We start from the raw sequence: 25,538 nt of genomic DNA on the forward strand, positions 1-25,538 counted from the left end.
CATTCACACACTGCTGGTGGGAATGTAAAACAGGATGGCTGCTTCGGAAAACAGTCTGGCAGTTCCTCAAAAGGTTAAACAGAATTACCATATGACCTAGCAATCCCACTCCTGGGTATACACCCAAGAGAAATAAAAACATGTCCACACAAAAACTTGTACATGAATATTGATAGCAACATTACGCCTAACAGCCCCAAATGAAAACAGCCTCGATGTCTGTTAATTGATGAATGGGTAATAAATGTGGGATATATGTGAAATGTAGTATTACTTGGCTATAAAAAGAAATGGAAGTACTGACACATACTACAACAGAGATGAACTTTGAAAACATTACCCTAAGGGAAAGAGATCAGTACAAAGGACCATATATTGTAGGATTCCATCTATATGAAATGTCCAGGATAGGCAACTCTATTAAGAGAGTACATTTGTGGGGGCGCCTGGGTGGCTCAGTCGTTAAGCCTCTGCCTTCAGTTCAGGTCATGATCCTAGAGTCCTGGAATTGAGCCCCGCATCTGGGCTCCCTGATCGGCGGGAAGCCTGCTTCTCCTCCTCCTCTCCTACTCCTCCTGCTTGGGTTCCCTCTCTCTCAAATAAATAAAATCTTAAAAAAAAAAAAAAAATAGTATATTTGTTGGTGTTGGCGGGACATGGGGGCTAATGAGTTCAGGGTTTCTTTTTGAGGTGATGAAAATGTTCTAAAATTCACTTGTGGGGACGGCTGCACAACTCTGAATATAATAAAAATCACTGCCTTATGTGTTTTAAATGCGGGGGATGGGAGGGACTAGAGAGCTGGACAGCTAAGGAGTGTGGGTTCTTTTGGGGGTAATGAGATAGTTCCGGTATTAATTGTGGTGATGGCTCAACAATTCTGTGAATATACTAAAGTTATCAAAAACTAAACAAAAATGGAGCGCCTGGGTGGCTCAGTCAGTTGAGCCTCTGCCTTCAGCTCAGGTCATGATCTCGGGGTCCTGGGATCGAGCCCCACATCGGGCTTTCTGCATGGCAGGAAGCCTGCTTCTCTCTCTTCCTCTGCTGCTCCCCCTGCTTGTGTACTTTCTCTCTCTGTCAAATAAATGGGTAAAATCTTAAAAAAAAAAAAAAAAAAGTAAATGAAAACTATGTATTAAATCAAAGCTTTTTAAAATCACAGCCTCACTGTTTCATTCAAAGGCTTATGTTTAGGGGTGCCTGGCTGGCTCAGCTGGAAGAGTGCCCAACTCCTGATTTTCGGGTCATGAGTTCAAGTTCCATACTGGGTGTAAAGATTACTTAAATAAATATTTAAAAATTTAAAAATAGGCTTATGTTTACTGAACATAATAAAAATAAAATTTAAAAAAAATAGGCTTCCATTTAACAGCAATATTATGGCAAATGTTATAGTTATACTTCACAGAATTCATTTTAATGGAAAGATATACATTACTTATTAGCAAAATTAGAGTAAGGAAACAAGTAACCATCAGTTTTTTTCTTTAGGCATTTACTGAAATGTCAAGTTTTATTCACCTACAAGCAGAAGAAATTGAAGCAGAATAAAAATCTAAGAAAAATCATATTGCTCAGGAATTTTTCTTTAAATAGCTCCTTTTGATTTATTCAATCAAAATGTGCCATAGCCAAATAACTAAAACCACAGCAATGGAAACTGCTTAGGTTAGTCAACACGAATGAGCAGTATTCTACCAGCAAGTGTTAATGCTAGGACTGGTTGCTAGTATTTTACTGCTATTTGCTAATAGTAGTCTAGGGCTTCTATTGTGTTGTTTTGTTTTTATTAACTCTGAAAATAATTTCAAGTAACATGGTGTTCCCTGAATATTAGAAGGAGCATCTGCTGGTCTACCAAACATAAGACACAGTAAAGACAATAAATGATGGTGACTATTTACTTTAATTGTAAGATTTCTCTAAACAACCTCTAGCTGTGTAATATTTGCCTAGCTTAAATGTAACATAAAAATACTTCCTATATCTTTTTAATAAATGTAAACATATTAAAAACTGCCGAGGGTTACCTGACCCAGCTGGTGGAGCGTGACTCTTGATCTCAGGACTGTGAGTTCTCGAGCCCCACGCTGGGTGTAGAGATTACTTAAAATCTTAAAAAAAGCGGAGCTTTGAGGGGCTCCTAGGTGGGCTTAGTCGGTGAAGCATCTGACTCGTGGTTTCAGCTCAGGTCATGATCTCAGGGTTGTAAAATCGAGCCCCACGTGAGGCTCTGTGTGCCACAGGGAGTCTGTCTGAGATTCTCTCTCTCACCCTCTTTCTCTCCCTTTCCCTCTGTTCTTCCTCCCTCTCTCAAGCTCTCTCTAAAATAAATAAATGAATCTTACTAAAAATAAAACAAAACAAAATACTGCCTAATGCTGCACCTGGGTGGCTCAGTCAGTTAAGCATCCAAATCGGTTTTGGCTCAGGTCATGAACCCTGGGTGCTGGAATGCAGCAGCTCCTTGAGCTCTACATTCAGCAGGAAGTCGGCCTGAAGATTCCCTCCCGCGCCCTCTGCCCCTCACCCACTCATGCTCTCTCACTCTTTCTAAATAAATAAATAAAATCTTAAAAAGAAACTTCCTGAAATGTATTATTTCAGGAAATAATAGATTTACTATTAAAATCTCTTCTTCCAGGGCACCTGGGTGGCTCAGTGGGTTGAAGCCTCTACCTTCAGCTCAGGTCATGATCCTAGGGTCCTGGGATCAAGCCCCGCATCGGGCTCTCTGCTCGGTGGGGAGCCTGCCCGCCCCCCCAACCTCTCTGCCTGTCTCTCTGCCTACTTGTGAGCTCTGTCAAATAAATAAACAAAAACTTAAAAAAAATAAAAGAAAATAAAGTAAAATCTCTTCTTCCATTTGAAGAGAATAGTAAAATTCATCTTCCACACTTCCCTTGAGGTTACAGAAAAGAATCTCTAGGAGTCAAATTTCTACTCCTGAAAACACCAGGCTAATTTCACTATGTTGGTAAGTGTTAAGTCTACTGATTGGTGGCACACTTAGGATGAGCCGGCTACTGGCATGGTGTTTGAGGGAAGTATATTTTGAAAGCCACTAGAAGGAAGACCAACTAACTTCATATTGAATAAAAATATTTTACATTTCTAATTAAGAACTCTTCAGTTTCCAATTAAATGCTGATTTTTAAAGGTTGTTTTGGAAGACAATATGTGCTTTTTACAAATTGAATTCTAGTGTAAACTGAAACTTTTAAAAATAAGTAACCATAAGTCTGGTTTAAAACATTAATGTAATCAGGGATGCCTGCCTGGCTCAGTCGGTAGAACATGGGATCTCTGATCTCAGGGTCTTGAGTTCAAGCCTAGCAATGGGTGTAGAGCTTGCTTAATAATAATAATAATAATAATAATAATAATAATAATAATACAATACAAGATGGTTATGTTACTGGATGCAAAGATGATGAAAGAATTTCAGTTACTAGTTTATACTGGTCCCAGGAAAAGAAAATACTATTGTGACATTAGGAAGGCAATACTTGGGTTTTCCTTAAAAAACAAAACAACAGGGGTGCCTGGGTGGCTCAGTGGGTTGAGGCCTCTGCCTTCGGTTCGGGTCATGGTCTCAGGGTCCTGGGATCAAGCCCTGTGTTGGGCTCTCTGCTCAGCAGGGAGCCTGTTTCCCTTTCTATTTCTGCCTGCCTCTCTGCCTACTTGTGATCTCTGTCAAATAAATAAATAAAATCTTTAAAAAAACAAAACAACAAAACACACACACACACACACGCACACACAGACATAAAAGACAAAGAGCACACGAGGAAAGGATCAGGAGTGAGCACTCAAGTGGCAAGGACAATCATGAAACAGTCATGCTGCTGCTCTGGTCAACAGCTATATATTCTTTCCTTCTTTTGGCGGCAGGCACCCCTGAGAAATGAGAGGAAGGGAAGAGGCAACCTGACTACAGTGGTAACTTTGCGGGCAGAGAATACACCAGCAAAGACAAGATCAAGCCTGGCTGTAAGCCAAGGCAACCGTGTCTAGTCTCCCTGGAGTATGAAAGTCACAGGGTGTAGCTGGCTCTAACATCTGGAAAATTCAACCAAGCACCAAAGTCAAGGATACGCCCAGGTTTTGACCAAGTTAAAAGAGTATAAGGCTGAGCTGTAAGAAGTGTTCTGCTTAAGCTGAAGGATAATGTCCAGATCATAATAATCAATGATCAGTAAATCAAGAAGCTAAGAAATCTAGGTGTTTCTTTCTCTAAAATTACTTAACATTTTTACTATAATGTTTTAATCCAGAGCTTCACTTTTGTGAGAAGAAAAAAAAAAACCCACCAAGAATAATTTAGTTGGAAACTGTATTAATCTCTTAATAAATCACATCATGGGGCACCTGGGTGGCTCAGTGGGTTAAGCCTCTGCCTTTGGCTCAGGTCATGATCTCAAGGTCCCGGGATCGAGCGCTGCATCAGGGGGAGGGGGGGGGTCTCTGCTCGGCAGGGAGCCTGCTTCCTCTCTCTCTGCCTGCCTCTCTGCCTACTTGTGATCTCTGTCTGTCAAATAAATAAATAAAATCTTTTAGAAAAAAAACACATCTTTAAGACTAACTGAAGAGATGACTGAGCCCTAACCAAAGGGGCTCTTGATCATGTTCCCAAGAAGCCCCAAGTGCTAAAGGAAATCCAAGTGCCAACATATCTTAGACATTGAACAAATGTTTGCATTTCTACCCATAACCTAAATCCCTTTGATTTTCTTTAAAATTCATAAAATACAGTGCTGGCTAGCAAAGGGAATATGTAAAAGGCTGAAACACTCAAATCCACAGGTCTCTGCACAGGAAGAGGAAATGTATTAATGAGATTTTTATACACAAATATTGCAGTCATGAAGCCTTACTGCAATAATAATTCTGAAAAAAATCTTCTACCTTATAAAACAAATGCCTAATGTTCAGGCTATAAACGGCCATTTCCAAAAATCTGAGGAGCAGAATTTGGCCCACTGACAAACTGAACTATGAGAAAAGCAGTAATTATGAGCATGTCCCACTAAAAGCTTCAATCTGTTATTCAGAATTAGACCATAACACTCTCTATTCATTTTATTTTTGAGGAGTTTGGTAACGCAGCACGTAAAAGAACCCAAGACTATTCAACACAGAGAAATGCACGTACTTTCTTCTGGGTCCTCACTGGTGAGGATGTTGCTGGAAAGTTCCTGCACAGCAGCTCGTGTCTCAGTTGTAGAATGATGAGGCCCTAGGCGACTGTCCCTCTGGGCTTCCCACTCTTCACTGAAGCCACCATCGTCGCTCTCTGTCACAGGGTCTTGGGACTCACTTTCGGTGCCTTCAAGAGAAAGTGGAAATTATAGCTAACATTTTAGAAAAATTTCTTAATACCTTTAATAAAACTACACGGGAACAATAACTACCACCTGTCATGTAACTAGGTTAGTTGGCTCTTAAACCACAAATCATAAGCTGTAGAAGTACCTGGAAGTTGCTTGACCAATAACCATTTCCCTTGTTTCCTGAGGGCAGAGTCCTGATTGGTTTGGGTTTCTGCCTCTCATGCACATGACTCTGGGGGTAAATCATGATCAAGCCAAGCCAAGCCAAGCATGGTAATTTCATTCCTCTTCCCAATAAAAGCTCTAAAGGTGGAGGTGGTACTAGCCAATGCATGGGGAGGCAAAGTCTGCTCTGAATTTGTGGGATACTTTTCTCACTCTTTGAGAGAATCAAGGAAGAAACAAAACCGCCCCTTTCTAAGCCTGGATGATGTCTCATCTGGATATGATGTCTGGAACAACAGTTGTCATCTTCTGATCATGAGAAGCAGTGGGCTGAGGACCAAACCTGTATCTAAGAATGGCAGAGCAGGAAGATGGAAGGACCCTGGGCCCTTGATGACATCATTGGATCATAAAACCGACCAGCCCTACAAAGGCCTACACCTCAGGACTTCTGGTCACACGAGAGAACCTAATTCTTCTTTGTGTAAGGCAACTGACTTGGGTTTTCTGATTTTGGCAGCTGAAAGCCCAACCATGGCTTTAGTGACTAAGATAAAAAGCAGATCATTATGGGGGAGGTGGGGCAGGAGAGGGGGGTGAATTTTTTTATGGATCAGCCATTGTGTTATAATGACTATCAATCAGATTCAAAAATTGTAAGCATAACATGCAAGTCCTGAGAAATATCCATACATCAAAGATAATTAAAATACAGAAGTGAAGTTGATAAAACTTTTTTTCCCCTCCTTTATTATTATTATTTAATACAAGTAAAACATGTTCATAGAGGTGGATTGACCATGAAGACTGCAAGCCTCAGGCCTCTCACTTACATGGAATACTTCAGAGAGGCCATAGCAATTCTGTATTCATAACTTGTATTCTTTTTCTTAACCAAGTCCTCACAAATCCTGAATCATCGATGGTTTGGAGTTTACAAAATCATATAAGCATAAGATTTATAAATAAAAACAGCAGTCCCTGCTCTGCCCCATCCCTCCTCACTCCTACCTGTGAACCTTTCAAGCCACCCCTTTCGGAGCCCTGTGTTTTTCTATTCCAATCTAACTTCTAGTTCTGCTAACATAGTGGTTTTTAGCCAGTGGGTAGCACCTCCCTTCCAGGGGGTGTTTGGAAATATCTAGGATGGAGGGCTTTCTGCCTACCGCAATACTGCGAAACCAAAATTAACATTTAGAGGGAGGGGCCAGAAAAGCTAATAACCTGCAAAGAGCGAAGCCCCACACAATGAAGAACTGCCCACCCAAAATACCACAGCACTCCCACTGAGGAACTTTGTAGTTCACCTAGCTCCTTCTAACTTCAAGGCTCTTCCCCATTGTTTCCTCTTCTGGAAAGTTCTTCTTCTACTTGTCAGTTGGTTGTCACCTATTATCACTTCCTCAGGGAAGCCATCCTGACTTTCCAGAGTAAATGAAATTCCTCTACTGTAAACTTTCATAGCAACCATACTTCTCCTTTGTAGTGTGCATCACAACTGTATAAAATTATTTGTTGAACATTTGTGTCTGTCCAAATAGGTCATGAGCTCCGAAGGGACATGATATCTTGTTCAGTGCTGCATTCTCAGTGCCTAGTTAAAATACGAGGCACAGAGTTAGGCACTCAATCAATATTTGTCATGGGGCACCTGGGTGGCTCAGATGGTTAAGCATCTGCCTTCGGCTCAGGTCATGATCTCCAGGGTTGAGAGATCGAGCCCCATGTTGGGCTTCCTGCTCAGCGGGGAGTCAGGTTCTCCCTCTCCCTCTCCTCCTGCTCATATTCTTTCTGTCTCGAATAAATAAAAATCTTTTAAAAAATTTTTGTCTAAAGAATAAAATGTTTTTCACTCATACTCACATATATACTCATAGACAACTCATCTTTTAATTGTCTTCAGCTTAACACAGATCAACACAATAGCCAGATTTGTAGCAATCGTTTCCAATATATTTCTTTCTCCATCAGGTCTCCTACTGGTTCTGCTGCAAAATTCCCAGTTGAAAATGTGCTCTTTGCTGTTACCCAAATTCTAACTCAGCAGATTTCATGGCTCTTTAAACCTATACTTTCCTTTTCCCATTAAGGCCCTTTTATCTTCTCTCGCCACTGCGCTGCCTATTTCCCAGCTTCCTCTAAGGTTAGCTCTTTGTTTTTCTTATCAAGTTTCTTTTCTTCTTGACTATTTTTAGTGTGCCATTATTCCAATTCTTCCTAAAAACTCCTAACTTACGCCTGCCCGGACATCATCTCTGTATCCACAAGGGGCCTTTCCATCTCCCAGCCTGATCATCCTGCAACATCTACCCTCCTCCAGAACGTCATGTCCACCTGGAATATTTTGTCTTCTTGGTATAAACATGATCGCATCTTAAGTCAAATCATATTTAAGTTACCCTAGCCATATCAGGTAAGAGGCTCTCATTTTTACATGTTTGGAGAGCAAGATTACTGTTTCTTTTTTAAATCACAGCCTCAACTTGAACCTTTCCATAATGGTATTAATGTCATTTAATGGCAGAAATTCTTTACCTAGGGTCCCTTGGCTGTATGGTTGGGTTTAGAGCACCTGAACTTCTTAAATATTTATCTGTATTTACTGGGTATTACCACAGCTTCCAGGAAATTCTCAAGAGTCCATGACCAAAGACAGAGGTTAAAATCATTGCTTCACAGCTGTTAGCCAATATAACAGGACAATGACCCGGAAAAACCAGGCAGGAAATTACCAAATAAAAGACACCTACTTTGTGCATTATAATTGGAGTTTTTGGATACCTTCCTTTGGGCTTCTGGATCTCCCTCTGCCATATTCACCAACCACACCATTGTTGCTGTTGAGAAAGACAAAAGTCCAGATAAGAACTTGAAACCCAGAGGGATGCCTGGGTGGCTCAGTTGGTTAAGCAGCTGCCTTCAGCTCAGGTCATGATCCCAGCGTCCTGGGATCGAGTCCCACATCAGGCTCCTTGCTCGGCGGGGAGCCTGCTTCTCCCTCTGCCTCTGCTGCCACTCTGCCTGCCTGTGCTCGCTCACTTTCTCTCTCTCTCTGGCAAGTAAATAAATAAAATCTTTAAAAAAAAAAAAAAAAAGAACTTGAAACCCAGAAAGTACATGAATAGAGAACAGGCCATTATCTTTCTACAGAAATCACCAATCTTCTTAATGTTACCTTAAGAATCCTTAACAATCAGAAGCAAATGCATTATTAAAAACCACACAAGATTTTCTCTGATTTTGGCAGATTAAAGAAAAAATTCTAAAACTGAGCGTTCACTCTAGCTTTCAAACTACAGTTGCTACTGTAAAAACCATAAATTTCATCGTTTCCAGTCCCTGAAAAGTAATCAGAGGAAAATTGTTCAGGCCAGCAAGATCTACTAAAAAACAGCTGCAGGGCTAAACATTCTAAAATAATGTGAAATCACTGATGAAAATTACTTATTGGAACTAAATCAGAGAACAAACTGGGACTCACAAAAGCATCACACAACCATTATGATTCTAAGGATGCCTGACCTCTCTGGGATTTTCGATAACGCTAAACTGTGATATACAAGGAATAAAAAAAGGTTAAAAGCAATAAACATAAAGGGGATTGTCAACCGGCCTATTCTATGTCCCTTTCACAAAAATACATACATATCCATATAGATCTAAGTATATACACACACCCCTCTCACATTTTAAAGGACAACATGAATACATTAAAATGGTACTTCTCATATATTACAAGTGGAATGAAAAATGGAATAGCCCCTATACAGCCCCTATTGAAGGGAATTTGGTAACATCTAACAAAACTATGTATGCTATTACTCAGTCATAAGAATGAAATTGGGGCACCTGGGTGGCTCAGTTGGTTAAGCGTCCAACTCTTGATTTAGGCTCAGGGCCTGATCTTGGGATTGTGGGATCCAGCCCCACACGGGCTCTGCACTCAGAGTCAGCTTGTCCCTCCCTCCCCCACCATCACCCCGTTGCTCACTCATTCTCTAGCTCTAAAATAAATAACATCTTTAAAAAAAAAAAAAAGAATGAAATCTTGCCATTTTTATACTATTATGCTAAAACAAATAAATAAGACAAACAACATAGAAGCAAACTCATAAATACAGGGAACAAATGTCTGGTGGTTGCCAGAGTGGAGGGGGGGAATGGGCAAACCAGGTGAAGGGGATTAAGAGCTACAAACTTCCAGGTTTTTGTTTTGATTTTTAGAAGATTTTATTTATTTATTTGACAGAGAGAGAGAGAGAAAACAAGCAGGGAGAACAGCAGAGGGAGAGGGAGAAGCAGGCTCCCCACCGAGCAGGCAGCCCAATATGGGGCTCGATCCCAGGACCCTGGCACCATGACCTGAGCCAAAGGCAGATGCTTAACCAACTAAGCCACGCAAGTGCCTCAAACTTCCAGTTATAAAATAAATCATGGATATAAAATACAGCAAGGGAATATAGTCAATAATATTATAATAATTTCGTAAGGTAACAGATGGTAGCTACGCTTACCATGGTGCACATTTCATAATGTATGTAAATATTGAATCACTATGCCGTACGTCTGAAACTACTGTAAGACTGTATGTCAACTACACTTCAATTAAAAATAACTACCTGTGCCTTAACTCTTTGACCCAGGAATTCCACTTTTGGGAATTTATCCTGAAAATACACCAATGATAATATAAAAACACATATAAACATGTACATACAGGGCTATGGCAGGAACCAAATGCCAGCAAAAACCTGAGTCCAATCTGTGGTCACGGGTACCCCTAAAGGACTGCATTTTTTTTAAAGAACAAATAGTTAAGAAGATTGATTTAAAATTTTTTAATATTTGTGTTTATTTCCATGTCAGGGGAAAAGTACTGATTAATAATACTGCTGCTTTAAAAAAAATAAATAGGGAGGTCTGGGTGGCTTGGTAAGTTAAGCACCTGCCTTCGGCTCAGGTCATGATCCTAGGGTCTGGGATCGAGCCCCGCATCTGGCTCTGTGCTCAGCAGGGAGCCTGCTTCTCCCTCTGCCTGCCATTCCCCCTGCTTGTGCAGGGTTTATAACAGGGTTAATAACATATATGTAAAATTCACTTAAAATTGAGAGCTTAAGAGGCGCCTGGTGGCTCAGTGGGTTAAAGCCTCTGCCTTCGGCTCCGGTTGTGGTCTCAGGATCCTGGGATCGGAGCCCCACATTGGGCTCTTGGCTCAGCAGGGAGCCTGCTTCCTCCTCTCTCTCTGCCTGCCTCTCTGCCTACTTGTGATCTCTATCAAATGAATAAATAAAATTAAAAAAAAAAAATAAAATTAAAAAAAGACTCAAAATCCCTCCACTTTGACACCCACAATTAAGTTTTTATTTTTTATTTATTTATTTTTTTAAAAGATTTTATTTATTTATCTGACAGACAGAGATCACAAGTAGGCAGAGAGGCAGGCAGAGAGAGAGGAGGAAGCAGGCTCCCTGCCGAGCAGAGAGCCCGATGCGGGGCTCGATCCCAGCACCCTGGGATCATGACCTGAGCTGAAGGCAGAGGCTTTAACCCACTGAGCCACCCAGGCACCCCCACAATTAAGTTTTTAAATAACACAAAGTACAGGGACGCCTGGGTGGCTCAGTTGGTTAAGTGTCTGCCTTCTGCTCAGGGCATGATCTCAGGTCCTGGGATCGAGCCCTCCATTGGGCTCCTTTCAGCAGGGAGCCCACTTCTCCCTCTGCTCCCCCACTTGTGCTCTAATTAAAAAAACTTTAAAAAATAAACAAATAAATAAAAATTTAAAAAATACACAAAGTACAATTAAAACTCTACAAGTGGAAAAAGGTATAAAGAAAAATGTAAATGTTACCTCCATCTCTAAATCCTACTTCCCAGGGATAAACACTATTAGCCTTTTGTCAGTTATTTATTTATTTATTTATTTATTTATTTAAAGATTTTATTTATTTATTTGACAGACAGAGATCACAAGAAGGCGGAGAGGCAGGCAGAGAGACAGAGGGGGAAGCAGGCTCCCGCTGAGCAGAGAGCCCGATGCGAGGCTCGATCCCAGGACCCTGGAATCATGACCTGAGCCAAAGGCAGAGGCTTTAACCAAACACTGAGCCACCCAGGTGCCCCTTGTCAGTTTTTTATATGTATCATTGGGATTGTATATGCACAGACATCAAACATAACTCCCTTCCTCCTATACAATGTTGCATTATTGCTTTAAATCTCGCTTTCTTCTTCTTTTTAAAAAGATTTTGTTTATATATTTGAGAGAGTGAGAGCACACACCCAGGGGTGGGGGGCAGAGCAGGGGCAGAGGGAGAGGGAGAAGCAGACTCCCTGCTCAGCAGGGAAACCGATGCAGGGCTCGATCCCAGGACCCTGAGATCACGACCTGAGCCAAAGGCAGATGCTTAACCAACTGAACCACCCAGGCGCCCCTAAATCTGCTGTTTTTAGTATATAATCTTTAACATTAAAAAAAAACTGGACATATACAGGGCTACCTCATTCTTTCTAACGGCTGCACAACTGTCTACTGTATGAATGTACTGTAATTATTTGAAAGTGTTCCCACTGATGGATACTTAAGTTACTTCCACTGAGTATTCACTATCAACATTTGGTGGAACATTCTGTATGCACAAATATAAAATATGTAGTCGATTTTAATTTCCAGGAATAACACATAAGAAGCTCACACCCAAATGCTGATTAAGAGGAAAATGTTGATGTTCAAAACTTCACCTTTTTTCTGCCAAAAAACACAGGAAGCACATGATAATAAATTTATATTGGAAAAAGAGCAAAACAAGATCCTTGCATTCCAGACAATGAGTTTTCTAACATTTGACCAGACTTCTCTACATACAAGCACAGTCCTTGCCTCTCCACTTCCCCCAAATGATCTCACACTGAGTTCACAAGAAAACAAGGTCAACTACCACATGCTCCCAACTCTACCTCTCTCTTTCATTAAGTCTCACTACCTTCTGCTTTTGTCTTCCTCTTCCCTCCTTCCAAGTCTTTCCTGTTCTCCTTTAATTCCTCTTCCTGAACTCTCAAGGCAATTTTTTGGGCAAGATTTTTATTTATTGAGCACCTGGGTGGCTCAGTCATTAAGTGTCTGCCTTTGGCTCAGGTCATGATCCCAGAGTCCTGGGATCGGCCCCTCATTGGGCTCCCTGCTCTGCGGCAAGCCTGCTTCTCCCCCTCCCTCTCCCCCTGCCTGATCTCCTCTCTCGATGTCTCTTTCCCTCTGTCCAATAAATAAAGAGAATATTTTAAAAAAAAGATTTTTATTTATTTGACACAGAGCCCATGTGCGCAAGTGAGTGTGAGCGCACAAGCACAGGGAACGGCAGGCAGGCACAGGAACCCCATGTGGGGCTTGATCCCAGGACCCTGGGATCATGACCTGAGCTGAAAGCAGCCGCTTAACTGACTGAGCCACCTAGGCACCCCTCAGAGCAATTTCTACACCTTTCCTCAGGCCTGCTCTCCCCTCAGGTCACCACTGCCCTGCGTGTGTGACAACAATCTCTGTAGTAGGGGATGTTTACTGAACCTCCCCTCCTTCACCACCCATTCTCTTGCTATACCATAACTTCCACTGCCAGCAACAGCAAAACACAGACACACTGCCTTCCCTTGGGAGCACTGCTTCTAGCCCTACCACTCTACTGAAATTGTTCTCTTAAATGTCACCGAAGACATCCAAGGCACTAAATTCTATATGGTTTACTTAGTCCTCATCTTTGGCTTCTTCTAGAGCATTTGATGTTCTTCTTGAAACTGTTTTTCCAATAACCCAACAGAAAATTAGGCAAACAAACAAAAACCCTACATCAAACTGGTAACAGGGTAACTGCTTGGTAAGGTATTAAGATTAGAGATGACAGTTATGGTGAAATTTAGCTTTCTTTACAATATTTAATTTTCTTCCAGCATAACACATTAATGCATTACTTATGCAATTATAAATTTTGAAAATATAGAAAAGATTATACCCAGTCACAAAACAAGAAATATAAGTATGTAGCTAAAAAAAACATGAAAAAAGTCCAAATACTCATTAATAATTATTAGTTAATAAGCCAAAATCAAAATAAAACAAGAGGTTATTTTTTGCCTCTTAGTTTCACACACACATAATACTGAAGGTATAAGGAAAGTGGTACCTTACACTATTAAAGGACAGATAAACTGGTATAGCCTTTTTAGGAGGTAATTTGGATCCATCAAAATTTACACACATGCTTTGACTTAGCAATTCCATTTTTAAAAACGTATCATACCAAAAATTTCACGAAGATGGATGATCTCTGCAAGCACTGTTCGTGACAGAAGAAGATCAACAAGGACACCCTTTGCTGAGTACCTACATAGAGAATACTGTGTAGCCTCTTCCCGTGCTGACATGGAAAACATGTCCTGATACTGTTAAGTGAAAAATCCCAGCTACCCCAATTTTCTTTTCTTCCCTTTACTGTTGTTGTCTCTTCGTTTTCTCACTCTTTAAGCACAGGAGCTGACAGAGTTCTCTCCTTAACATCTTCTCATCTACTTCTATTGAACTGCTCAACCACTCCCGAATTTGCAATGGCCACTGCTATGCTCTCAATTCTGTACCTCTGATCAACCTTTCCCCAAGCACTAGAACTTCACTTCTAAACTCACGCTGGGCATTTCTACCTGGTTCACAGGTCCCACCAACTAAGGAAGATATGGCCACAGAGAAAACGAAACGTTCCTGAACCAAGAACAACACCCCTCTTCATCACTTTTCCTTCAGGCCTGAAACTTCTCTCATCAGTTGCTAAGAACTACTGATTCTACCTGTACAACCTCTCATCAATCAGTCCTCTTCCTGGATCTGCCATTAACAATACCACAGTTCAGACCCTCATTATTCCCCTCCTAGATTACAACAGTATCTGCTTAGTTATTAGCCATTACTTCGGTTCTCACCACCCATAAATCAGCCTGCACAATGCTGCAAGCCTGCGGAGCCACAGCTCTGATCACATAACTCTTGTGCTCAAGAACCTCTGATTCCCCAGCGATCAGCAAAGAGCATACAGATATCTAAACCAGCCCCCCAAAGCTATCCCTGATCTTGCCCTAATCTGCCCTTTCCAAATTCATCCTCCTAGAACTCTCCCCTATTTTACTCCATGTTCTAGTCAATCTAAACACCTGAAACTTGATAAAGATGCCCCATACTTCTGTCTCAAAGCCATTCTTTGCGACAAGCCCACTTACGGAATCAACTCTTCCATGTGTGTTTGCTGAAATCCCACCTTTTTTTTTTTTTTAATATTTTATTTATTTGACAGAGAGAGATCACAAGTAAGCAGAGAGGCAGGCAGAGAGAGAGAAGGGGGAAGCAGGCTCCCTGGTGAGTAGAGAGCCCGATACAGGGACCAGGACCAGGACCCTGAGACAATGGCAGAGGCTTGAACCCACTGAGCCACCCAGGCGCCCCAAATTCCACCATCCTTAAAAGGTTTAATACAAATGCTATCTCATCCACAAAGCCCTCCCTATTTCCCCAGCCAGGTTTTCCTTCTTCTCATCTCTCTTTACACTTCAATTGTGCCTCCTCTGAATCTGGCAACAATGCTGGATGTTTATACATTGTCTTATCTCACCCCTAAAGTATAAGCAAAGGAGTCCTGGGTAAGGCAGAGCATCTTAAACCTCTTTATGTCCCCCACAGTGCTCTGTGGCAGAAGGTCAATGCCCAAATGCATATGTACTGAATGATTAGGAAGAACAGCATCCCAAAATAACCAAAAGGGGCACATTGTGAGGGAACAGTACGATTTTTGGGGTAAGCTAGGGCAAGATTCCTCTGTAGTAAGTGGCTCAATAACTCTTGACTAATTAGATTTTATTTTATTTATTCTTTAAGATTTTGTTTATTTGTCAAAAAGAGAGAGAGATGGCATAAGCAGGGGGAGCGGCAGGCAGAGGGGGGAGCGGCAGGCAGAGGGAGAAGCAGGCTTCTTGCTGAGCTAGGAGCCTGATGTGGGACTTGATCCCCAGACTCTGGGATCATGACCTGAGCTGAAGGCAGATGCCCAACTGATTCAGCCACCCAGACATCCCAAACTAATAAGATTTTAGTTGAGAGTAATGGCTCCCCACTCTCTAAATATTTCTTCTATTTCTATATCTACTGAAAACTCTCTTGAACCAGTGTCAGATGGAAGACAATAATTTGCAAGGAAACAGGGATGTGTAGAAGTTCTCCTAATGTCATGCATTTAAGATGAGAAAAAGTGTAATAATGACCATAATTACATGTGTTTGAGTTCCTATAAATTATAAGCTGAGTAGTAATTTAACATCATTCCAAAATACTTACAGGAGTAAATAAGAGCCGGAAAGAGAGTTTCATTCCTCTCCTGAGCTGTTTCAACCAGCATACGAAGTGGGCCTTTTGGACACAAAACAGCCACTAAATCTAGAAAGGGAAAATTAAAAAAAAAAAAAAAAAAAAAAAAAAAAAAAGAAGAAGTCTGCAAAAATGTATTGGCTAAGTTTACAAATGGGTGTGTCAGGGAGGAATTAACCAAGGGAAAAGGGTTAATGTCTTCTTTACACAGGAAGATGCTGAACCAATATGAAATAAACAGGAGGTAAACTGGTGGGAAAAAAACCTACAAAAACCACACAGAGGATCCGTGTAAACTTCGTTTTGGTTTTTGCCTATTTGGTTGGTTTACAGTGTATCATCACAGAGTTCCAGGAACAAGTCTTCTCTGAGTTTGAAGAAAAAAGGCAGAGATAATGACAAGACAGAACTACTCTACAGCAGTTGTCAACTTCCAATAAGCAAAAACAAAGAGAAGCTATTTCTGAACAAATCATTTCTATGGGCCACAGATGGAAGCTTTACAACAAGAGGAATTTAATAGAGGGGATGACTGAATTTTTCAAAATATGAAGAGCAGATTAACAGGACTCATTCCCTCTCCTTTTTAAAAATAGTGTATGTACTACTTAGGGATACCTGAATTAAAGGACAGTAAATTTAAACAAAACAAAATAAATTTTTGCATGAAATCCTTTTAGTATTTCTTTGTACCTCTGTCTAAAGCACTTCACAGTATCAGGTCTTAAATGCATGTGGTACTGAAAAGTAACTTATTTTACCAAAACAGCAACTCAGAATAGGAGCAATCTGCCTAAACTATTAATTCTTCCACCATCTCTTTCCATCAACAGTGATTTTTCTTACATTTTTTGTGCCATAAAAATTCACAATATAGAAGTACAGAAAATCTCAAACATTTAAAAATATTAAAACAGGTGTAGCTAAATTTGTGAAGGAAGACATCATAGCTAATGCTGCCATCACCATCATTCAGATGCATTTAAGTAAAAAATCCCCTCATAACTGCAAGTGGTCACGTCTCCTTGAATATTACATCGACTACCACTAATATAATAAAACACACACACACACACAGAGACAGAGGTCTCTGCTCTCACTGCTTCCACTTTGATTTGTTTGGGATGAGAAAAGGGAGATTTGCCATGCTCTGAAATAAGGAGCTTTTCAACCTGTTTGAAGCTGCATATCCTGTAACTGTCTTGGCTTTATGACGTGCTGCCCCTAACAGAAGTGCTAAATGATAAACTACCTTATTTTTAGAGCAATCAAAGTGAATTTTGTTTCAAAAATTTTAGAACCTGTGGGACAAACTTAAAAATCTTCAGACGTTGTAAAAAGGGACTTGAGAATCACTCCTGTAAATCATGGACACAAAAGTCTCTTACTTTAAAGGAACTCAAAGGTCTGGAGAAATAATCATTTGTATCATGTATGGAAGAAGGAGTGTTGATGGGAGAAATACTGTAATGCAGTAGAAAGAATGCTGGACCTGGGATTCTGATTCTATAAGCTTGGGCAAACACCTTCTCTCTCTAAATCTCAGGTCTGTTAGCAGTAACACAGGAAGTACTGCCTTGACTACTTTACAGGATTATATATTTTAAAAAATAACAGCTAACATTTACTGATACTGTTCTAAGTGTATTATATGTATTTTTTCATTTAATCTTCACTTAAAAGTTGATCACTGTGCTAGTTACACAGCCAAAAAATGAAAGGAGAGGAGCCTGGATTGAGCCAGACATGGCTGCCTAAAGAACGAGCGCTGTTTTTGTTTTTGAACATACAAAAATAGAACCAGACTCTTTATGTCTAATGTCTGACTGATGATAGATAGATGCCATGTTTCATTTAATTAAATTTTAACTTGCTTGAATATGTCACAATGGTGCTCTGTGAGGTCTGTAGCCCAAGGCTGGTGGGAACGGTGAAAGTCCCACTGAAATTCTTGGTCAGGAGCCCAGCATTGTATACTTCTACAGGTGAGATGGGCACTATTAACAATGTCTGGAAGTCCACAATGGAGAAAGTGAGGCTTGTACTGTGGCTTTAATATACACAGAGATATTTGTAACCTTGATAAATATTTTGAGCATCTGTGAAGCCAGAGGTTCTCACAGCCATTTTCCTCAAAGAGGAAAACCTTGGATAAGTAATTGCTGTTGCTATCATTGGTGGGACCAGATGACTAAACCATGGCAATGGCTCCAGAGTCTGTAAAAATGCACGGATGGAGCCAACTGTAGGCTAGGATAAGATGACCTGCTGAAGTTCATCGAATTTTGCTGAGCCCTGGACCCCACTCTCTGATCAAGGATATCTGGATTAGGTAATGAAAAGGAGAAGCCGTCAGGGAGTAAGCTGCATCACATGTAATTCTGATGGTGTGCATGAGGGGTCCAAACTCCCACTGCTGTTCACTTGGTCCCGAAGGGCTCCCCCAGTAGCCACAGGTCAGAGAAAGGGGTAAGCTCCTCTAGCACTTTGTCAACTAGTAAGGGACTGAGGACAGAAGAGGCCACCTTTCTTTTAGGTGTGATACTCCGGAAGGCCCAGACTTAGCTCTATCTTGTAGCAGGGAGGCCCTGGTAGCTGGCCTGGGCTTATAGAATGCTGCCTCCATGTCCCACAGAACAACGTGGAACTTCACAGGTTCAGGACCTATGAGAACCTATTTCCAGGAGAGCTCAGTATGTACTCTCCAACTGCTTCTCTAACTGTGTACAGCACGGGACTGAGGAGAACAGTTTCTCCCACCAGAATCCATCACAGGCGGTCTAGGGATTTAAGGTGTGAGAGGAGGTTGCTATAGCTTCTAGAGTGAATGATTCTCTGGAGGGGACATTGATGGAAGCGACTGTTTGCTTACATCTAGACAGATTCTAGAGCCATTTATTGTAGGGGGCCCCAATTCAAGATGGGCCAATTTGTAACAGTATACATAGGCTTAAGTGAAATTTGTAAATGAGGAATATGCTGCTCCAGATCCCAAAAAGGCCTAAAAGATACTGGGCTTGTTTTAACATTGTGGGTACGGGGAGGCTCTGTTGCTATTTCCTGACAGCGTCAGAGATACAGAAGCCTTCAGCTTACCAAATAATTTTCAGGAATTCAACTGGGGTGGCAAAGCCTTGTACAATGTACAGGTAAATGCCCACCCCCTTTTTTTGAGCTCCTGTGTGAATATTTGTATGTCTTCAATGAATATGTGAAATGAATCTCTTCAGAGGAAAATATCATCGATGTGATGTTCCATCTGTGCTCCTGGAAAAAGTTGGATGTGGTTAAGATCTAGCCAACAAAAATTGTATGCAATGGTAGGGCTGTGGAAGAATTCCACCAGCAGCCAGGTAGAGATAGAGCGTGTCCCTCTGAAGGTGAAGGCGAACTGTAGCTGTTGAAAAAGGCACTGAACAGAAGAACATGTTAATAATATTCTGAATGCAACGTATTTATCAGTTGCTGACTGGATGGGGGCCAGAGCTGGCCGAGCAAAGCAGTGCAATGATAGATGAGGACTCTGTAAACCATCAATGCCCTATCACCTAAGGTCTCTAGGAAAGACACAGAGTACATGGCTACAGTTCTAGGACTGACTGCTCAAATACGAGAACAGAACCAATTTAATTCTATTTCCATGGACTTTTTCTTCATCAAATAAGTGGGCATGGTGAGGATTCTACTCCAGGGCACCTGACATTTTAGTAAGCATTTGAATAGGGATAAAATTATAATCTAGAGAGCACATACTGACCTCTGACCGCTGAAAGTGGATCCCTTTTTGGCTTTCATGCTGGGTGAAAGCCACAGAGCTCACACCTACACAGCGGCTTTTGTCCTTCATGTCAAGGATACTCTGGGACTGTTTGGAACCCATGTGACACTGGTTGTTAATGAATTTGAATCTCACACGGCCCAAATAAGTTTTATTTTTCAAAGATAATTCTACCCAAGTTGCCTTATAAAAAGTGGAAGTCCTAATTTTTGATTTAAAAACTAACTGAGCATTTTAAGTGTGTGAAGCACTCTGCTAGTGCTTTTCAACATAGGTTCTTAACTCTTACACCTCTGGGAAGCACTGTGCCCATTTTCTACATGAGGAAACTGAAGCTCAAGGAGTATGAGGCTCTTTCTTAGTGTCACAAAGACTGCTGGTGGTGGAGACAGGATTTAAACCTCAGTCTTCTGAGCAGAAGTCTGGATCCTTCCACTAATCGCTCACTGGCTTAAATTGTGGGCAGTAAGAAAACATTCTTAAAGAACTCGACCTCAAAAAGAAAGGAAATCTTTACAAGAAAAAGATACTCTAGCTAATTAATTATTTGCTGAAAAGCTATGGGATGTTAACTGTTACCACTTTCCTAAGTCAAGATAACTGGAAAAGGAAGGGAAACACACCAGTGAGGTACTTCTGTGATGAACAAAATGTCAGTCTTGAGTTTTACCATATACTGAAATCACAGCCAAGATGAGCCACGCTGTCCATTCTGGAAGGTACTTGATAAATACCAGAGCCATGAGGGCACTGATCATGATAAGATATGCCTGCTGGAGTCGCAGAGGCCCTTTCCAGTGAATGGCAATCATTCCCACCACACCAAAATTCCAGATCAGGAGTGCAACAGTAATGTAGTCCATGGCAACATTGTAGGTTTTAAACACTTCCCTGAAAAAAATTAAACAGAAATCTAAAAATATTTATGTACACTAATTTTCATTAAAATATTGTTCAGAACTATGGTTCCCTCAGATTAGATATTCATAGCCTATCTTCATATTTTTACCATATCTTATATCAACCTGTGCTATTTAACAGTTTTCTTTAAATTCACTTTTTCTCTCAAGTTGAGCTTACTTTAACAGAAAGCTCTGTATCATTCATATAAATAGGAAACCAGTATCACAGGTCATAGCTGTAAAAGTAAGTACAAAAACTAAAAAAAGGCCACATGTCACTTAAAATGCCACAATGGATGGGGCGCCTGGGTGGCTCAGTTGGTTAAGCCTCTGCCTTAGGCTCAAGTCCTGATTCCAGTCCCAGGATCAAGCCCCATGTCCAACTTCCTGCTCAGTAGGAAGTCTGCTTCTCCCTCTGTCTCTCCCCACCTGTTACGTTCATACTGTCTCTCTCAGATGAATAAAACCTTGAAAAATAAAATAAAACACCACAATGGAAAGAAACCCTAGTTTAAAATAGCTGAAATTAGAAAAATTAAACACCCACAATACATTTTATATAGCTAGGACATAGGATGTTATTTTCGTAAAATGAAATTTAGTGCAGCCATGAAAAAATACATATTTTTCATAATACTAACCAGCCTTAAACATATCAAGTACAAACTATATATGGAAATGATCATATTTTAATAGTATTTCATCAACAAAGTACATGGGTTTAAACAGCTCAAACACGGTTAATTCCTGAAAACCAGATTAAGTATTTCACCACTTACCCCAAGTAAATGAATGAGAAAAAGAACAGCAACAACAGAGATGAAATAATAAGCCAGGCATGAATGACCTAAAAAAGAAAGCATTTCAATATAATTAACAGATCCCATATCCTAAAGGAAGGCAAATTTCTTCAAAAATCATATATTATTTCTGTGTATGTTACTCTTTTCAAATGGCAGAACTCAAACTGACTTTGGGATTAGTGCATATTTATACTGGAACTTTTTGGTGCTAAACTACTCAGAATAGAAAACAGAAAATTCATGGGACGCCTGGGTGGCTCAGTTGGTTGGATGACTGCCTTCGGCTCAGGTCATGATCCCGGAGTCCCGGGATCGAGTCCCGCATCGGGCTCCCAGCTCCATGGGAGTCTGCTTCTCCCTCTGACCTTCTCCTCGCTCATGCTCTCTCTCACTGTCTCTCTCTCAAATAAATAAATTAAATCTTTAAAAAAAAAAAAAAAAACCAGAAAATTCAGCAAGACATATACGCACACTTGTTCCTTTAGAAACATGTGAAATTTTTAAAATAATGCATTCTTTTTTTTTTTTTTTCATTTTCTTTTTAAAGATTTTATTTATTTATTTGTCAGAGAGAGAGAGAGAGAGAGAGAGAGAGAGGGAGAGAGAGTGAGCACAGGCAGACAGAATGGCAGGCAGAGGCAGAGGGAGAAGCAGGCTCCCTGACGAGCAAGGAGCCCGATGTGGGACTCGATCCCAGGACGCTGGGATCATGACCTGAGCCGAAGGCAGCTGCTTAACCAACTGAGCCACCCAGGCGTCCCAATAATGCATTCTAAAATAAATTATCAACAGAGCTAATAGTCAACATTTAAAGCTTAAAGCAGCAATATTTTCAATGGAAAATTTTTGTGGTATTTCTGAAATCAACAGAAATAAATTGAATAAAAGAAAATTCAATGAAACTGAAAACCACAGTCCATTAAGTGACTTACATATATATACATTAACTGTATTTTAAAAAATAGGCCTTTTAAGTTATATAGCCATTTTAACTTTTTTTAAAGTTTTTTTTAAAGATTTTATTTATTTATTTGCCCGAGCGAGAGAGGGGGAGTGTGCAGGCAGGGGGCATGACAAGCAGAGGGAGAAGCAGGCTCCCAGCTGAGCAAAGAGCCCGATGTGGGACTCAACCCCAGGGTCCTGAGCCCAAGGCAGATGCTTAACCGACTGAGCCACCCAGGCACCCCCCCCAAAATCATTTCTAAATTGGAATATTATTTTGTCTTCATTAAAAAAAAAGATCTCCCACACCCACCTCCCAGATTCAGTTGTTTCAATAATCAGGCTCTAACGTATCAAAATCTAGTTATGATCAAAATATATGTTAATTTTCTCTTGTGGTTTTTTTCTGATCACCCAAGGTGATCTGTAATTATTAATTCTTTTGAAAGAAAAGATTTCTTAAAACTTCTTGCTGCCTCTCTCTCTTTAAAACAACTTCAGGGGCACCTGTGTGGCCCAGTCGTTAAACGTCTGCCTTTAGCTCAGGTCATGATCCCAGGGTCCCGGGATTGAGTCCTGTATTGGCTCCCTGCTCCACCGGAAGCCTGCTTCTCCCTCTCCCACTCCCCCTCTTTATGTTCTCTAGCTGTGTCTCTGTCAAAAAAAAATAACAAAACAAAAAAACTTAAGAAAGAAAGGAAGGGAGAGAAAGACAGATAGAAAGACAACTTTTTAAGTGGTACAATTAGGGGAAAAGTTAAAAGAATGCCTTTACATGGAAGTTGGTATTCTTTGGACATTCGAATATTCTAAATTGACTATCTGAATAAACAAACTTAATTTCTGGTGTCCTTCCACAAAAATCTCCCCTAATAATTTATTATAAAAAATTTCAAGTGGTGCCTCAGTTAAGTGTCTGCCTTCAGCTTAGGTCACGATCTCAGGGTCCTGGGATCAAGTTCCGAGTCTCCTTTTCCCTCTGCCCCTCCTCCCCACTTGAGCGTGCGCGCGTTCTCTCTCTCTCTCTCTCGTTCTCTCGAATAAATGAAATCTTCAAACAAAAAATTTTTTTCAAACACATAGCAAAGTTTAAAGAATTTTACAGCCACCATTCACATTTTGATATACTCACTTTGTAGCATTTCTATCCATTTCTCCTTTTTATTTTTAATACATAGCAAAGTAAATTGAAGACACCTGCACATTTCCCTCTGAAAATATTCAAGTTTAGCAAAATATTCTATAGGGAGCCCGCTCTATTTTATCAGCAGAAAAACCAATAAAGCTTAAGCAGAAAGGAAGCTCCCTGCATGCTTCCCACCCCGTTGTGCTTACAAGCCTCCACTTCAGAGATAATCCAGGTTGTAAAACTAAAAAGTAGATGAAATATTACAAAACAGAAAAGCTTTATAAAGTGGAAGATGTACACTGGTACTCTCGACTTAAAGGTCAGAGTAAATACTGAGTATTAAGCTCAACTTAAAGGTCAGAGTAAATACTGAGTATTAGAAATACTAATTTTTCTTGAGAAATGCTCTTTACCTTATTTTTTTCAGCAAGGGAACATGGGGATTGTGTTTAAGAAAGTACTTTTCTGAATACAAAAGTAACATATATGTATAACACTGAGAAGCTAAAGAAACACTAAAGGAAGAAAACCATTCCCACTGACCAGTGACAACCAATTAATGTGTTTTTTTCAGTCATGTTTTCTGTCTGCATGCATAAAAGCCTTTTAACAACATTATAATCAAGTAATATAGTTTAGCATTCTGCTTTTTAAAACTTTTTTTTATTACAGACACATTCTCATGCCACCAAATACTTTTTGAAAATATGATTTTTATAAAATTAGAGTCCTCAGTCCTTCGTGTGGGGCCTCCCAGCTGTCCAATCCTTATTGATGGGTGAAAATATGATTTCTAAATGACTAAATTATAATATTCTACGTATATGGATGAATCCACAATTTTACCTTTTCTTATTTATTTAGCCTTTTTTTCTTATTTATTTAAACTTTTCTTATTTATTTAACCTTTTCTTATTCCGTATTTCTTATGGAACTTATGGTTTTCTATTTTATTCTAATTATAATTTATGCTAGGATAAAAACCCTAGCGTGGAAATATTTTTCTGCATTTCAGATTCTTTCTCTTAGATACATCATGAAAGCAAAATTATGGAATCAAAAAGTGTACAGTTTTTCTAATTACTATTGATACATATTGGCTTAGTGACTTCACAAAAAAAACCTGTATTAATCTTCACCACATCAATAGGTGAAATATGTTAATTTATTATTTTAATATGTTTCTGTTTTCACCATTGAGGAAACATATATACACATCTGTCTCTCTCTCTCCTGGCCATCTTTATTTCCTTTGTAATTCTTCTGGCTTGGGTTTTTTAAAAATTTCTTAGAATGTTCATAATATTTTTTATGATTTTATTTTTTAAAGTAATCTCTATACCCAATGTGGGGCTCAAACTTACAACCCCGAGATCAAGAGCTACATGCTCTAATGTTCTATAATGTTCGTGTTCATAATTTTCTGAATGATTTATAAATGCTCTTCATATTGTAAAGATATTAAATGCCCTCTGTCTATACTCTGTCTATGATAATGGTTTTTGGTCACTGATGTTATGATTTTCTGAATTATTACCTGAATTCAAAGCCTCTTCTGATGATGACTAAATAGCACTTCCCCTTTTCCTAGAACATCATGTGTAAAACAGGCTTTTTCCTCATCTTGCAAAAATCCCTAGTTCAGCTTTTCCTGTGCTAAAGGCTCTGAAAGAAAAGAGCCCTGCTTCAGTATAGAACAGCAAGCATCTCCTCTAAACCCTGAACTGTCCAGGCCAGAAATCACATGGCTTTAATAAGTTACATAGTTCCGTCTCCAACGGTGATATGTAAATAATTAACTGCCTTTTCAGTTTCCACCTTTTTCAAGTTTGTTTGGTCTTTCAACTTCTTGTGCTTCTCACAGACACTGCACAACCAACCACTGACAATAAATCCTCCAGGTTTATTTCCAAACAGGTCCTGGCAAGTTTCTGAATTTCTGACTCAAAAGCTCCTTTCAGGGGCGCCTGGGTGGCTCAGTGGGTTGAGCCGCTGCCTTCGGCTCGGGTCATGATCTCGGGGTCCTGGGATCGAGTCCCGCATTGGGCTCTCTGCTCGGCGGGGAGCCTGCTTCCCTCTCTCTCTCT

At 40.2% G+C, this 25,538-nt stretch overlaps 1 protein-coding gene across 2 annotated transcripts in view; it reads right to left on the bottom strand.

Moving 5' to 3' along the window:
* The window catches only part of LOC111148789 (presenilin 1), a 63,686-nt gene that overhangs the window by 11,226 nt on the left and 26,922 nt on the right, over window positions 1-25,538 (bottom strand). For both annotated transcript variants that reach the window (XM_022505602.1, XM_022505601.1), the window contains exons 6-10: window positions 21,357-21,424; window positions 20,346-20,566; window positions 15,868-15,966; window positions 8,252-8,338; window positions 5,159-5,332 (exon numbers count right to left, since the gene is read on the bottom strand). In XM_022505602.1, coding sequence (XP_022361310.1) covers window positions 5,159-5,332; window positions 8,252-8,338; window positions 15,868-15,966; window positions 20,346-20,566; window positions 21,357-21,424 — 649 coding nt within the window. The remainder of the gene's footprint in view (window positions 1-5,158; window positions 5,333-8,251; window positions 8,339-15,867; window positions 15,967-20,345; window positions 20,567-21,356; window positions 21,425-25,538) is intronic.

The sequence above is a fragment of the Enhydra lutris genome, unplaced genomic scaffold (genome assembly GCF_002288905.1).
Source record: "Enhydra lutris kenyoni isolate GAN:26980312 unplaced genomic scaffold, ASM228890v2 scaffoldscaffold20, whole genome shotgun sequence".
NCBI lineage: Eukaryota > Metazoa > Chordata > Mammalia > Carnivora > Mustelidae > Enhydra > Enhydra lutris.